The following is a 16,127-nucleotide window of genomic DNA, read 5'->3' as shown; positions in this document are numbered from 1 at the left end:
TTTTAATGCAAAGATGTCGACAATATCATCATGTTGTTTCTGTTTAAATTCATCCAGACACAAATCAAAAATTTTTCAGAATATAATCTGTGTGAACGCAAATCACATCTGTATGTGATAATAAAAATATTCATATTGGATTTGCCTTTTAAATATGGAGCCTAGATGCCTGGTATTCTTATTGCTTTTTCCCTTTTACTTTGAGTAGTACTAAAGATAGATGAACTTTACTGATCCCACAGCGGGGAAATTCACTTGTCATGGAAGCTCACAATAACAGAATCGAGTGCAAAAAGCAAAATTGTGCAAAACAGTTTCAAACATAAAAAGATTTATAAATTAACAGTTTTAAATTAGTTAAAATAACAAAATGAATATTGCATATTCATCATCTTCACAATCTTCTTCATAATATCTTCATAATCTTATAAAGTTACAAGGCATAGTACAGTTATCAACTTTAAAGGAAAGCGTTCATTGTGTTTTTTTCCATGTTATACCGCAATAGTCTGTTTTACATGATTATATACCAGACAACTAATTAATACTGATACTGTATTACATAAGCTAAATGCAAATATACAGTACATCCTATGTGCTCAGAAAGAATGGCATGCAGCATTTTTTGACTTGCAAAAAAATGAGTATTTGCCCTCATGTTACACTAAATACAACATCATGTTCAAAACAGGACTCATCTGGAGCCAACCGTGGCATGACTGCAAAGTATCTTACCATGATATTAGCTCATTGTGTTGTTCATTCTCATCCTGAGTATTTGCTCTTCTAGGTTGGCCATCTTCCTCTGGACAGAGACACAAAACATCAACATATGTGCATCCCATAAATGATTCAGATTTATGGAAGATATTTACAACAGCAGGTAATCATGAATACCAGTAAAAATGAGGTATGGGATAAAACAAAAATCTGAGAGGACTCAACTGATTCCTATTAACAGTAACACAGAGATATGTAGGTCGATAGAACAGTCCGATTTTATTATTTGAATTTGTGTTTGAATTTATTATTTGAATTAATGTTTTGTGGTCAGTGTTATTTGGCACTGTTGGAATGCCTCATCTAGACAGAGAAAAAGAAGAGAAGGAATAATACAATATGACACAATATTTGTCATATTAGGGACCACCTGTTTTGTTGACCAAGCAAAAGCATGGTCAGAGGTTCAATATTTAAAATAAAAGCAATATTTTTATGTGAGGGGTCCTTCAATTTGACACATTCATGTGTATGCAGGTGATATCAACATTATCCAACTTATTACTCTTGTCCAGTGACCAACCAGGTCATCTAGCACAGTGAGCTTAAGAAAAAGCTCACTGTACCTCAATTTATGAGGACGGAAATCCATTCAACGCATTTCTATTTCATTTTGTGTGCAATAAAATTCCTCAGGGCACCTTTTGAACATTTCAACACATACATTTCAGTGCAGCTATGGATTCCATGGATACAAGAACTGCACTCAACTGCCACTTTATTAGGTACACCTTGCTAGTACCGGGTTGGACCCCCTTTTGCCTTCAGAACTGCCTTAATCCTTCGTGGCATAGATTCAACAAGGTACTGGAAACATTCCTCAGAGAGTTTGGTCCATACTGACATGATAGCATCACGCAGTTGCTGCAGATTTGTCGGATGTACATCCATGATGCGAATCTCCCGTTCCACCACATCCCAAAGGTGCTCTATTGGATTGAGATCTGGTGACTGTGGAGGCCATTTGAGTACAGTGAACTCATTGTCATGTTCAAGAAACCAGTCTGAGATGATTCTACATGGCGCATTGTCCTGCTGGAAGTAGCCATCAGAAGATGGGTACACTGTGGTCATAAAGGGATGGACATGGTCAGCAACAATACTCAGGTAGGCTGTGGCGTTGCAACGATGCTCAGTTGGTACTAAGGGGCCCAAAGAGTGCCAAGAAAATATCCCCCACACCATTACACCACCATCATCAGCCTGAACCGTTGATACAAGGCAGGATGGATCCATGCTTTCATGTTGTTGATCCCAAATTCTGACCCTACCATCTGAATGTCGCAGCAGAAATCGAGACTCATCAGACCAGGCAGCGTTTTCCCAGTCATCTATTGTCCAATTTCGGTGAGCCTGTGCGAATTGTAGCCTCAGTTTCCTGTTCTTAGCTGACAGGAGTGGCACCCAGTGTGGTCTTCTGCTGCTGTAGCCCATCTGCCTCAAGGTTAGACATGTTGTGCGTTCAGAGATACTCTTCTGCATACCTTGGTTGTAACGAGTGGTCATTTGAGTTACTGTTGCCTTTCTATCTGCTCGAACCAGTCTGGCCATTCTCCTCTGACCTCTGGCATCAACAAGGCATTTTTGCCCACAGAACTGCTGCTCACTGGATATTTTCTCTTTTTTGGACCATTCTCTGTAAACCCTAGAGATGGTTGTGCCTGAAAATCCCAGTAGATCAGCAGTTTCTGAAATACTCAGACCAGCTCGTCTGGCACCAACAACCATGACACGTTCGAAGTCACTTAAATCACCTTTCTTCCCCATTCTGATGCTCCGTTTGAACTGCAGCAGATTGTCTTGACCATGTCTACATGCCTAAATGCATTGAGTTGCTGCCATGTGATTGGCTGATTAGAAATTTGCGTTAACGAGCAGTTGGAAAGGTGTGCCTAATAAAGTGGCCAGTGAGTATAGTATTTCTAGATGATCCAGGCGATACAGTATGTTTCATGCAGATCTAATCTTTAAAGGACAGGTTTGCAGTTTTGGAAGTCTATCTTAGAACAATTCCCATGGAAGCACTGAAACAGTTTTTGCTTACTGAAATAATTCCTCTTTATTATTCTTGTCATTCCCAACTCTCTGATGTTGGACGAGAAGGGCTGGTTCGCAGTCTTCGGTCTAATTCATAACAAGGGTGTTCTATTGGGTTGAGGTCAGGACTTTGTGCAGGCCAGTCAAGTCCTTCCACACCAAACTCGCTCATCTATATCTTTATGAACCTTGCTTTGTGCCCTGGTGCATAGTCAAGTTAGAACAGGAAGGGGCCATCCCCAAACTGTTCCCATAAAGTTGGGAGCATGGAATTGTCAAAAATCTCTTGGTATGCTGAAGCATTCAGAGTTCCTTTCACTGTAACTAAGGGGTCAAGCCCAGCTCCTGCAAAACAACCTCATACCATAATCATTCCTCCATCAAACTTCACAATTGGCACAATGCAGTCAGACAAGTACCATTTTTCTGGCAACCGTCAAACTCAGACTCGTCCATCAGACTGCCAGATGGAGAAGCGTGATTTATCACTCCAAAGAATGCATCTCCACTACTTTAGAGTCCTTTGGTGGCGTGCTTTTCACCATTGCATCCACCGCTTTGCATTGCACTTGGTGATGTACTGTATGGCTTGGATGCAGCTGCTTGGCCACAGAAACCCATTCCATGAAGCTCTCTATGTACTATTCTTGAGCTAATCTGAAGGCCACATGAAGTTTGGAGATCTGTAGCAACTGAATCTGAAGAAAGTTGGCGACCTCTGTGCACTATGCGCCTCAGCATCCGCTGACCCTATTTTACGTGGCCTACCACTTCGTGGTTGAGTTGCTGTCGTTCCCAATAGCTTTCACTTTGTTATAATACCACTGACAGTTGACCGTGGAATATTTAGTAGCGAGGAAATTTCACAACCGGACTTGTTGCACAGGTGGCATCCTATTACAGTACCATGCTGGAATTCACTGAGCTCCTGAGAACGGTGCATTCTTTCACAAATGTTTGTAGAAGCAGTCTGCATGCCTAGGTGCTTGAATTTATAGACCTGTGGCCATGGTAGTGATTGGAACACCTGAATTTAATTAGTTGGATGGGTGAATGAATACTTTTGGCAATATAGTGCATTTGTCACCACTCCGGTATGCAGTTCCCACATTTTAAGAAGTCCATCATTGTCGCAGTCACCAAAAAGACCAGACCCCTCTGCCTGAACAACCACCACCTAATAGCACTCACTGCTACCATCATGAAATGTTGTAAGCAGTTAGTCAAATTGTTCATCACCTCTTTCCTCCCTGACTCACTGGAACAATTTCAATCTATGTATAGGCCATATAGCCCCCACAATGCCCTCATCCACCTGGACCAGAAGAACATATGTGAGAATGATGTTCATTGACTACAGTTCAACATTCAATACCACTGTGCTCTCCAAGTTCATCATCAAGCTAGAAGACCTAAGACTAAATACTGACATATGTCAATGGATCTTGAATTTTCAGATGAGGAAACCTCAGGCTGTGCAGGTAGACACCACCACATCCTCCCCGACACTCAACCCTGGTGCGCACTAGGGCTGCAAGCTCAGCCCTGTCTTAATACTTTCTGGCCACCTACAAATGGCACAGTGCATCAAGCTGCCATCCATGGAGGACCTCTGCACCCAGCAGTTCAAGGAAGGCCAACTAGATCATCAGAGACCACAAGCACCTCAGCCAGTGCCTGCTGCCATCAGGCAAACATTACTGCAGCATTTGGTCCCACACCACCCAGCTCAGGAACAGCTTGAACTCATGAGCTGTTACTCTACTAACACTGCACTGAAACAGCAACTTTACACATTACTGGTATTGTACGTATTCCATTGCACTGGCTTCACCAGTTTACAGTTTACAACCTGATTACACAGTGTATATGTCGCTTGCCTGTCTATATTCTGTTCTCATTATGCATATAAATGCTACATTACTGCACAGCCTGTTTACATTACAGTTTACACATTTTTACTCACTAGGCTACCCAAGAAGTTACTTTATAATTTATATTGTATTCCTATAGGTTCAGCAGCTACACTACACTATTTTATGTCTTTGATTGTGTTGCAATTTTGCTTCACTAACATGATTTTTATTTGCACATATTTTTCCTCACCTCTGTAATTGGGTTACAGACCCTTACCTGGGTTATTCACCTGTTTCATCTTCCTCATGTAAAAGAGTCTGTTGAAGATTCAAGGCAATTTATACTCTATGATCATTCCATATTTGAGAAGCAGTGCTGAGCATCACGTGCCTCTTCTGTAAGATAAGGTATCTGGAGGCCACATATTACACAGCCATTTGATAATATAATTGTGTAATGTTTTATGAAGCAAATTAATTATTGTGTAAATTTTAATTTGGCCGAATAGCATGTATGTATGTATTTGTGTGGTGGACTTCCCCTAATTAGTCTGTAATAATAATAAAATAAATGCCAATATAAGGGCTGAACCGATCTCTGCCTGAAATTAATCCATGTTTAAGGGCAAATATGACCAAGTAAATTTTCCTAAAAATAATTTCAACCCTTAATAAACCTAAATCAGTTCTAACTGCAATGTTAATGCTTTTGAAAGGTGAAATATTTCAATGTTTTTTTTTACCAGGTTAGTTCTGTTCCTGTGATCTTAAAATTTTCGAGACATATTTGGGCTAAAATACCATAAGGATTAACACCACCAGTGGAACATAACTGTAACTGCAGGAATGAATGAACTTATAGAGTTATAATTAAGGGTTTATAAGTCATGACAAATCAAACTTATTCTGAATCTTTGAAAAATATTCCACCATGAAAAATAATGGGGGAAATTACAACAAATTTCTAACATTTGACTGTCATATTATTTAAAAATGTTGCTAAAATGTAAAATTAGTGGGCAGTATACTTAAAATGAAATCCACATTTTTTCATTTTATCATTTTCTCCTAAGCCCCCCCCCCCAAAAAAAACTGGGTTGTCTCTCATGTGTCAGCACACCAGTGACCCAAATTTATGCGTACAAACAATGTGAGTCATTCACCCACAAAATGTTTTAAATTGTACAGGTGACATGCATATCTTACCACCTGGGTTTCCCTCCACATTGTCAAGAAGATTGGCTGTAGAGTTGGCTGTGCCCAATCTGAAAAGGAGCTTAGTTAAGAGCACCAAACTCCAGCCTTGCAAGCCAGATCAGTCTCAAACAGACTCGTAGAAGTGGACACAAAAAATCACAGTTATGGAGGCTAATCCATGCCTGATGATTAGAAACTGAAATCATAAAAATAATGGTGCGGATGGAATATGGAAGGATTTTATGGAAATAATGGAAGACAGGTAAATGCATCAACAGAAGAAATGATCTTATTATCCTCCAGATGAATTTCACCTGTTCCACCAGCAAGAAAAGAAGCCATGACAAAACAGTTACATCTCTATTTCTTGCATTCATGTTGGGGCAGGTACCAGAACCCGGTATAAAATGGGCCCTGGGGCTAAATTTTTAAATACTGGCAGATCGATAAGCTCTGACATTATCAGTTCTGCTTCTGGTATGGCAGAAATTAAGAAAATAGATTTATTTTTTATTTTTGCAACATAAAAGTTATCTTGAACATTTCACCTCATCAACTTTATTCATTTCTGATCAAGACAATTGTCTGTGGCACATTTTCACTATTCCCAATCCAGGACAGCGATCTCTCTGTCGGTAAGAATAGTAGTACCGTTAAAATTTTAACAATATCCATTCCTACGTATGTACAACAAGAATGTTTAAAGCTAAATGTTAACGTTGAATTGGTTAGTGACAAAATGCTTTTATTTGCAGAATTAAAGCATTACCACATTATAAATAGCAAATGATTGTACTAAGTAAATAGGGTTTGACTACTTTACTATATTACAACAAAGAAGAAATGTTGGCAAGATAATGTGACAAAGGTGAAGCAAAGGATACGAATGGTGCTTCAGGAGGACCTTCCTTTTTGACTTTCTCCTCTTCGTCTTTTCTGAGAATGTTCTGGCAATTTCAAAGAGTTTCTTTCTCGTTGCTGAAGGTAAGAAAACACCCTAGGTCATTAACTACAGGGGAAAATGACCTCAAAGGTAAATGCAGATATTTGTGAAACACCAGTATTATTGTAAATCACAAGACTTACACTTGCCCATGTGTTTGAGTTTGTCTCTGAACAGGGCGTCATCTGAGATGGCCTCCACTGAAGCTGTAGAATATTGTTCTCCTGCACACAAACACAACAACACCACCACAATGTACCCTTTTTTACTTGCACACATCAAACACATCAATTGTAGAACCACATGTATAAATAGTTCGATGTCTGTAGTACATCATAAATCCATGACCAAACCAACAGTTATCACAGTGAATACACGGACACACAAATACACAAAGTATTCAGTAGAATTCACTGTGCAAAGACACAGATGCAAATAGCTTGCCAGAGGAAGCTTGATGCGTGATATCTACCTGTGGAATTCTCCATGCTAGATGAATGATTGGACTTTGATTTCTTTGATTCATACTTCAAGCGATCTAAAAACAGAAAGCATATGTTATGACCACTGATGTGGGGAATCAAGATGTTATGAGTTCTGGTATAATGGTTTAATGCCCAAGCTTCTTAACCTCCACTACAATTCATCTTGACCAGCACCTGATGAAAGGAAACAGCTTTGCATTGTTGCACCAGAAAAGCCAAGGCAAGCATTTTGCTTATCCCTAATCTAGTCTTATTTAGCTTGTCTCAGCAAAGCATGAATTTCAAAAAATGTATTGTCCCCCCGTGACACAAACATTTCATTGTATTCATTTGTCTCCGCTTAAAAAGGATATGCCTTGTGCATTGTAAACCCATTCCCAGTTTGGGTTGGACTCTCTAGGTACAACCAAGTGGTAGAGAGTGTCAGGTTCGGTTGCCTTAGGACTCCATCCATCTCTGCTTTTGCAGAGATGGAGGAGGAGGAGAGTTCCTGCCCCAAGTGAAGAAGGTCAAGTATCTCGGGTCTTGTTCAGGAGTGAGGGTGAAATGGAGCAGAAGACTGACAGGTGGATCGGGGCAGCGTCTGCTTTGATGCAAACACTGAACCTGTCTGTTGTGGTGAAGAGAGAGCTGAACCCAAAGGCGAAGCTATTTACTGGTCAATCTCCGGGTTATGTGTGTACTTGGTGATCTGTCTGTGACTCCCCAAATGGAACCAGACTCATTTTGGTCTTATTTATTTACAGTGGGGGGAGAGACTGATTTTCTCATTTCACACAAATTTAATGTGATTTTGGACAAAAATGAATATTTTTGCTCTGTAACATTGGGCACAGTAAATACTTTGCTGTTATTTACTTTATTATTGTGCATTTTTTTGCTTTTCTTTACTTGGACAAAATTAGTCCCATGTGTCTCCTTTTTTCAGTTTTCTATCCCTCAGCTTATGATCAAGACACCCCCTTCACTCCTTAACTCCTACTACTTGTGTTTGAAAGGCCAACACCATGCCCTGTGCCTTCATCCAGCTCCACCTCCTCCACCTCAGCAATGGTCAGGGTCACAGCTTCACAGCTGCCCATCTAAGAAGAACCCCTCCTCTCTTACCACAATGAGAAGTCTCTCCATCCTTGAGGGGGAAATTTATAGATTGTTCAAGAGACAGAACCCCTACAAACCCCTGCAAAGCAGCTGGACCAGTCTATCCATCTACTGTGAAGCACTGTGCTGACCAGCTGTCTACATGTTCAGACATTTTCAACAGCTCGCTGGAGACATACCTTGAAGTCTAACAAGTGTGTGGAATATATTTTGTTAATCCCAAACCTTCGCAGTTGATATTTTTAAAGCACTGTAAATCCAGCATTGTTTACATGTAGGTTTACTAGTTAGCAGTCTTCTTCAATCTTCAATTGCCTCTCTAAAGATCAATCAGAAGAAAGGATCAAATAAACACACAACAGAGTTTGTAAGTGCACCTCCTTATCCATCCAGCCTACAGAAAATGTGTTTCTGACATACATATACATATCGTTTAGAAAATGACAAACTGAACCAAGCTCATGCTGTTGCTATAATTACACTAGCTAGCTAATGCAAGGCCTAAGAAAAATATGAAGATTGTGAAATGCTCCCATGATATCCCCTCAGCGTGTGACAAACAGTTTGCTGGCAGGAACTCGCAAATATGATGCGCCAGTAAAACCAAGAGGACCAAAACCAAAAACCAACCAACCAAAAACACTGCAGCTATTTAAACACTGACCTTATGCTGAAATTATGAGCAGCATGAGTTGCATGTTCACAATCATACCTGTATCGACACAGTCATACCTCTCTCTAAAGCGATGAGGAACTCGCGGTTGCGCTGCAGTTCTCTCATAAACTCCTCATTCTGCAGAAAGAGGGCAATGCGTTCGTCTTCCAGGTACTGCTTCAGTTTCTTGGCTTGTTCTGTGGCTTCTGTTGTCAAACCTGGACCTCCAGTAGACACTGCAGCTTCAGACCGAGAACCAGAGTGGGTTGTCCATTGGCTCATTGAAGAAACAGAAGAGGATGACGACGAAGGCTGAGACAGACTGCTCTGAGAGTTCTGTATTGGTAAACATAAGAGAGGTTATTGGTTTTAACATCCCTTCATGTGGTGGATGATTATGGATCATTGTAAAAGGTCATCCAATAATATTTTTGCATAACGCAGGTTCTCAAAACCAGCTGTGGTTACTACTAGTATCACTACATTGCAAAAACTCCTGATCTAGGCAAGACTTGCAATCTTATATCTAGCCAAAAGTCTTAAAATCTTAAAGTTAATTACTTTACATGTACATCAAGCCAAATTACTGTCAGAAACACTATTTGAGGCCACTCTGTTTTTGAACTCATTTCAAGACTGCCCAATAACAAATGCTTAATAATCACACTTAGGATTTGTTAAGTCACATTATTTCATTTACTCCAAGTAGTGGTGCACTGTCAACATCAACACATTTACTTGCAATTGTTTACAAGCAGTAACAAACCATATCAACACTTTCAACCCACCACACCCACCTTCCAAAACTTGTTATCATTAGATGCTAAGGTATTGACACCGACAGGACAGGGTTTGTCATGCACATCTATTGATGAAAAAGGAAAACTCTGCATGGTTGAATTGAACATGTCTAACTCCATGTCTCCAGAAAGAAAGAGGTATTTTAACACACATTTACACATATATTAACACACTCAAGAATGATGTGCATTATATCCTGTGGAGTTTGCTGAATGAGGTCAGAGGCTGGAAAATCAACCAGCTTGCTTCTTCTCTTTATTCCATAGGTAGTTTTGAGGGCTGATTTCAAGTAATCTAAACCTTTCAATTTCAATGCACCATTTAATGTGTTTTTCCACTGTTCTTTTGGTAAAACTGTTCATCCAAATTCCATTGCATTTCCTCAAAGGTACATTCACAATGCCTACATTTACTGTAGGCAAAACCAACTCCTTCCTTGAAACCAGTTTCAAGGAAAACGTTTTGAAACGTTTCCTAAAGTATAATATGCCTTGAGTAACTTATTGACAGAAGCGTATGACCCCAGGGGACTGTGTACCTCTATTTCACCAGTGTACAAAATCACCTGCAAAGCTGAAGATGTTATTGAAAACAGTGGGCGGGATTTGAAAAGACTTCCATCAACAATGTCATACAAAAACCCATCTTTGGGGCAGCTCTGTGGTGCGGCGTTGATCACATCAAAAATTCTGTAGTTGGCCAACAACTCTTCAAGACTCGGGGGTATAGAGTAAAACTCTTTGTTTTTGGTTGAAAGAACCCTTGCTTGTCCTTTCTTAACTCTACAAACTCTTTGAGAAATCACTATCTCCTCCGGTTTAACTTGGTTGAAAAGCTTCTGAATGATGCTGTCCTGCATGTATGTAGTGGACATTATGAAGAAAGGATCCTGAAAATTGTCTAATGTGGCCAGTGCCTCCTCTCGGAGCTTACATACAGTAATATAATTCAAGAATAACAAAACACAGATTTAACAATGAACATATCTTTATAGTTATAATATCGATCAATTATTTGTTTTATTATAACTATTTACACTTGTTGTGCACATACTTTCCCTCACAACCCTGGCACAACAATTTCCCGTGGGATCAATAAAGTTCTTATCTTATCTTATATTTGACACTGAAATTGTTCCATGCGAAGCCCCGGTCCAGACTAGAGCGTTAAAACTCTATAAGTCACCTGTGGTGCACCAACAACGATGTATTCGCTAATACATCTATTTTGCTGACAGATTGCTTTCACTTTGTGGTTATCCTCCCCATTGCCACGTTAAATGATGCTAGCTAACTGTTACATGGAGAGCACCCTGCATGTGGAAGCTACTTCTTGCGGCTGCACAAGTACCAGCAAAGGCTGTTTCTTCATTTTATAGGTATTTTCTGAAGGCTGTGTTAATTTTGTCCCGTTAGTTAACGTAGGCTGATGCTTTTATTCTGGAAGAGTAACGCTGATAGAAAAAGACCACGGTGTGTTTTGCTAAACGAAGAAGGGAAGTTTGTTTAGCACCTGGCTGATGAGGGGAAAAAGGCTTGTCAATATCGTGCTAAATATTGTGATTGATATTGATTGATATTAATGTTCTTTTGTACTTTTGCTTTGTTGGAGGATGAGTGTGTGTGTGTGTTTTGGTATACGTTTGTGTGTGTAAGCTAGCAAGGATTTTCTGTTGGCTGTATGTACTGTAATTCTAGTCATGTTAACAAGCAGTTAGCATTCCTTGACTTCCTTGACTGTACTACTAAGTGTGTATTGCAATATCTTCAGTATATGGGGTGAACCATGCTTAAATGATTGATTGAAGATTTTATGTATGGTTTGACTGTGTTTATTATATTTTATGTTGAGGTAAGAGGTAGTCATTTTGTTGAGTTAAACAGTGGCAATTCATGATTATTAACTTAAGTACCACCCTGTTGCAGGCATTACAGATAGTTAATTTACTTATCACAAGTTGCACTCCAATTTTAATGCTGACCAGCAATCCCCTGAGCTGTCTAGGGTTCTCATTTCCAGTTGTGCCTGTGCAGCTGATCCCATAGTAGGTTTCAGATAAGGTGTCACAACTTTTTATTGCTGTGGGACTTGGGATCCATGGCAGATGGGCAGTGTGAAAAACTGATCTTGAGTCAGAAGTCTAACTTGTCCTAATTGTGACTTAATATGATGATTTTTCTCCCTGCCAGATTGATGAGCAATTAAAGGGACTACAAGACAATTTTAAATGGTAGCATGTTGCTGGTATTTGTACCCTTACACGATATTACATTGCACTGATTACACGCGGCAAAATTCTCATCTCATTTGGTGAAATGGAGCCAGGCTTCAGATCACTTTCTCTTCTCCATGATGCTGCCTGGTGGTGTGGTTTCAATTCGTTGCGTCGAGTGTGATGCAAATGTATTGCGACACAAAATTTCAGGAAAACCGGAAAACGTTGCGCAGGGAAATGAGAGAATTGATAAGAAGAATGGATAACATTGGAGCCATACAATTCCGATGGAATCAGTCAGTTGGAGCGGGTTCTAAGTCGGAACCAGTTCTCAATTCCCATCCCTAGATTGGACTGTCTTTATAGCTGCAAACATTTGACGCCTTGCTTCACACCCTCAATCGTGATGATTTGAGAAAACTTTATCCTGGACCGGAACACTTTCTGAAGAGGAAACGAGTTTGGACTCTTATTAGACTAGTATCTCTGGTGAAGTATCATGAGCAAATGACTGAGAACGCATCAGCATCACGCATGATGCTGTCAATTCCACCTGACCTTACATGTGATTGGACTAAACTTCACCAGAGAAACAATAGGTTAGAAGAGGCAGGTGTCCCTCCCCCGGAGCCGTTTTGTTTTTGTTTTTTTTCCTAGTTTTTCAGAGTTTCAAACCAAAGCAGCGAGAGAATGCTGCCAAAAATCACATGATCGCTACCTTGCAGTGGTGTGGACGAAACTCTGAAAAGCGGATGTTGCTAAGTTACGAGCGCTAAAGTACATTCATAACAAAATTTCATCCTTGCAAACCTCAGGTTTACACCATTTCAGCACTTTTATTGCAAACCTAAATGGAGTGGGAGAACAGTGACAGTTTGTCGTTAATGGGAGGTTTGAAACTCTGCACAAACAAAAACCAGTGTTGCACCCAGAGCTCACATACAAAATGATGTTTGCAGAAGATTTTAACATTTCAAAACTCAAGTTTCAAGGTTTCAAAACTTTTTTGCAAACATGCACACAGCAGTTTTCAGATCTCATATTACAAGCTTTCAAAAGTTTTTTGCAAACTGATGTGGTGGGACAACAATGCCATATTTGAAACTCTGAAAATGTATACTTAAAAACAGCAAGGGTGCAACAAGAGGTTTGAATCTCTGAAAATGTGTGGCTGAAACTCATGTGCATGTTGTACTTATGAAAAATAAAAATTCAAGTACAAAATTATGTTTGCAGAGATTCAAACTGTCCCCAATCACTGACAACCCTGACTTTCTCCAAATGACCTTATACACGGCTTTCAAATGCTGGACAGCTAAGGGAATTTCTTCCTTGGGTGAGTTTTTTGATGGTTCCACTCTCATGACTTTCAATCAGGTTATGAAAAAACATGGCATATCAAGAAATTATCTTTTTCGTCATTTCCAGGTCAGAGATTTTATTATAAAAATTATTAAATATGCCAGTCTGAGGGATTGCTCAAATCTTAGCGCTCGGCCGCTGGGGTGATCTGTGAAAGGGAACTGGGTGTTGTGATAAGTGAGGAGCTGTGGGAGGACATCTGGGATAATGCAAGGAAAATAAAAGTTTGTAATCGGACAAGAGTGGTGCAACTTAAGATACTGCATAGAGCACATGTAGCATCTCTCCACAGAAAGGATGTCTCTCTCTCTGTCTTAAATGTAGGATAGGAATCTGTGATCTTGTTCACTGTTTCTAGTCTTGTGTAAAGATACAAAAATATTGGAATGATGTCTTATTTGAAATGCAAAAAGTTCTGAAGAAGGAACTTGAAATCAAATCGGTTTCCCTCCTTCTGGGTCTACCCAGTAGCCATGTAACTGATATCAGAAAAAACTGTATAATGTTATGACATTTTGTGCCAGGAAAAATATCCTTCAGCACTGGACTTCAGAAAAGCCCCCTCAGTTATGGGATGGTATAAGACAATAATTGAATATATACCTCTGGACTTTCTGACCTGTCTACTGCACTACAAAAATAATGCATTTGAAAGAGTACGGAAACCATTTCTTGATTATATCAATGTAAATATATCTGCTATAATGAGCATTTGTATATATAAAAAAAAAAACAAAAAAAAGTTTTTTTTCTTTTGCTCTCATTGCATTTCACCCTGTACTGTATAATGTACCTGTCACATTAACCTGGAACTGATTTTGGTCTTTATGCTGTTACTCCCCACTTGTTTTTGTTTGGTCCTGTCTTATGTATATTTGTTTATTGATAAAAAATTAAAAAAAAAAAAAAAAAAGTCACAGGTGTCAAATGTGGCCTCCGTTGTCCAGCTACATTTCATATCAGAATTAGGTGAGTAAAAAACCTTTACTGATCCCACACTGGCTATGTTGTACATACAGGAGATCATTCTACCATCACAATGATGAGGCAGACTGGCTGTTAAGTATGGAAATAGCCAATTATGCTATTACTCAGCCAATTCTCTTTGAAAACTGTTTTTTATTTGCTTAGATCAGAGGTTGTAATACACCTTAATCAAAGAGTGGGAAAGCAGAATGTTAATGTGATATGTTTTTTTTCTTTTTTTTTTTTTATACAGGCATATAGCCTATGGGTCTACTTAAGTTTTTTTGTGCACGTAATTGTACCACATTTTCTTGCAATACTTCATTATTGATATCTCACACAGTATTACTGGTTAGCTCATTATGTTTTTTAGTAACAGTTCTCTCTCTATCTCAGAGCAGTTGTTACACTGCCAAAGTTTATTACATTTCTATGCAATAGCAAGTTATTTTGCACTGTACACAATATCGACAGCATTCAAAGATTAAAGTACCTCTGGATGCTGTGATGAGGATGAAACGTAAAGGATATTAAATATACGCTTGACATTGAAAAAGATGCATGTCAGTTTGGCCAGTGTAAGAGTGGGAGAAACAGAAAGACGAGAGCCTGCACTTAAGTCAACATCTTAACATCGACATTGAGGGGACTTTTTGGACGGTAGGAGGAGCTATTTATCTCTACTCTTTTTTCAAGAGTAGAGATATTGATGTCTGCCGTAGGGTTGGAGGAGGCTCCCCACTCCCCAAACTATCATCAGATACAGCTTTAAGTAAAGGACTTACTTTTGAGGAGAACATCTCTCAAAATCTGTAGGGAAGCTGCCTGGGCCCGGACATTTCCCACTCTGCCTGCAAGCTATTGCTTTATTAATTTCATCTAAACAGGCAGGGTTATCTAAGGCCTTTCTAAAGTTTTCATCCACAATGGGAATACTTGAGCCTCCAAAAAAGCTACACTATATTGCCAAAAGTATTCGCTCATCTGCCTTTACATGCATATGAACTCTGGCATCCCATTCTTAATCCATAGGGTTTAATATGACGTCAGCCCATCCTTTCCAGTTATAACACCTTCAACTCTTTTGGGAAGGCTTTTCACAAGGTTTAGGAGTGTGTTTATAAGAATTTTTGACCGTTCTTCCAGAAGCGCATTTGTGAAGTCACTGATGATACTGATGTTGGACGAGAAGACCTGGCTCACAGTCTTTGCTCTAATTCATCTCAAAGGTGTTCTATTGGGTTGAGGACAGGCCAGTCAATTATTGATTCTATGCTCTTCAGCCGTTTGGTTTTCGGGATGCTTTTTGGGTCAAATTGTTGCATACCTCTCCTTTGGCTTCAGTCAGAACTAATGACACCATATTTCCCTCTCCAGCATGGGTCTAGATGGAGTTGCCCTCCCTTTTCCATTGCTTTTTGCTTTGGTAATAGAACCCCTTGCAATCACCATTAGGCAGTGCTCAGATATTTACATTCTCTTTTACTATTTTTGTTGTTAAGCTTTGGGTCAATTATGGTTTAGTCTAGTTAGAGACCCAAGTTAGTGATTTGGGGAATTTTTCTCTGGGGTTCATGCACTCTGTTCAGGGTGTCTTTTTATTGTTGAATGCCCTTTTTTTAATTTCTGTTTTTCTATTTGCTTCATCCACTTGCAGTTACATTCTTTCCTAAATATGTTTTTTTCCAGAGTCACAGAATCCACCGTTATTACACTTACCGGTAATAAT

General features: G+C 39.4%; 1 protein-coding gene across 5 annotated transcripts in view; it reads right to left on the bottom strand.

Moving 5' to 3' along the window:
• cuedc1b (CUE domain containing 1b) overlaps positions 1 to 16,127 on the bottom strand; it is a 31,448-nt gene that overhangs the window by 3,466 nt on the left and 11,855 nt on the right. For 2 of the 5 annotated variants that reach the window (XM_046388410.1, XM_046388411.1), the window contains exons 5-10: positions 9,132 to 9,390; positions 7,286 to 7,351; positions 6,957 to 7,037; positions 6,755 to 6,848; positions 5,880 to 5,938; positions 736 to 805 (exon numbers count right to left, since the gene is read on the bottom strand). In XM_046388410.1, the coding sequence (XP_046244366.1) occupies positions 736 to 805; positions 5,880 to 5,938; positions 6,755 to 6,848; positions 6,957 to 7,037; positions 7,286 to 7,351; positions 9,132 to 9,390 (629 nt within the window). Of the gene's footprint in view, positions 1 to 735; positions 806 to 4,848; positions 4,924 to 5,879; positions 5,939 to 6,754; positions 6,849 to 6,956; positions 7,038 to 7,285; positions 7,352 to 9,131; positions 9,391 to 16,127 lie in introns of those variants that run through there. The other 3 variants (XM_046388413.1, XM_046388414.1, XM_046388412.1) reach the window with 3 other exon arrangements.

This window comes from Scatophagus argus, chromosome 5 (assembly GCF_020382885.2).
Source record: "Scatophagus argus isolate fScaArg1 chromosome 5, fScaArg1.pri, whole genome shotgun sequence".
Taxonomy (NCBI): Eukaryota; Metazoa; Chordata; class Actinopteri; family Scatophagidae; genus Scatophagus; species Scatophagus argus.
The sequence above is the reverse complement of the archived record's forward strand: the minus strand, read 5'-3'. Positions and strand labels throughout refer to the sequence as shown.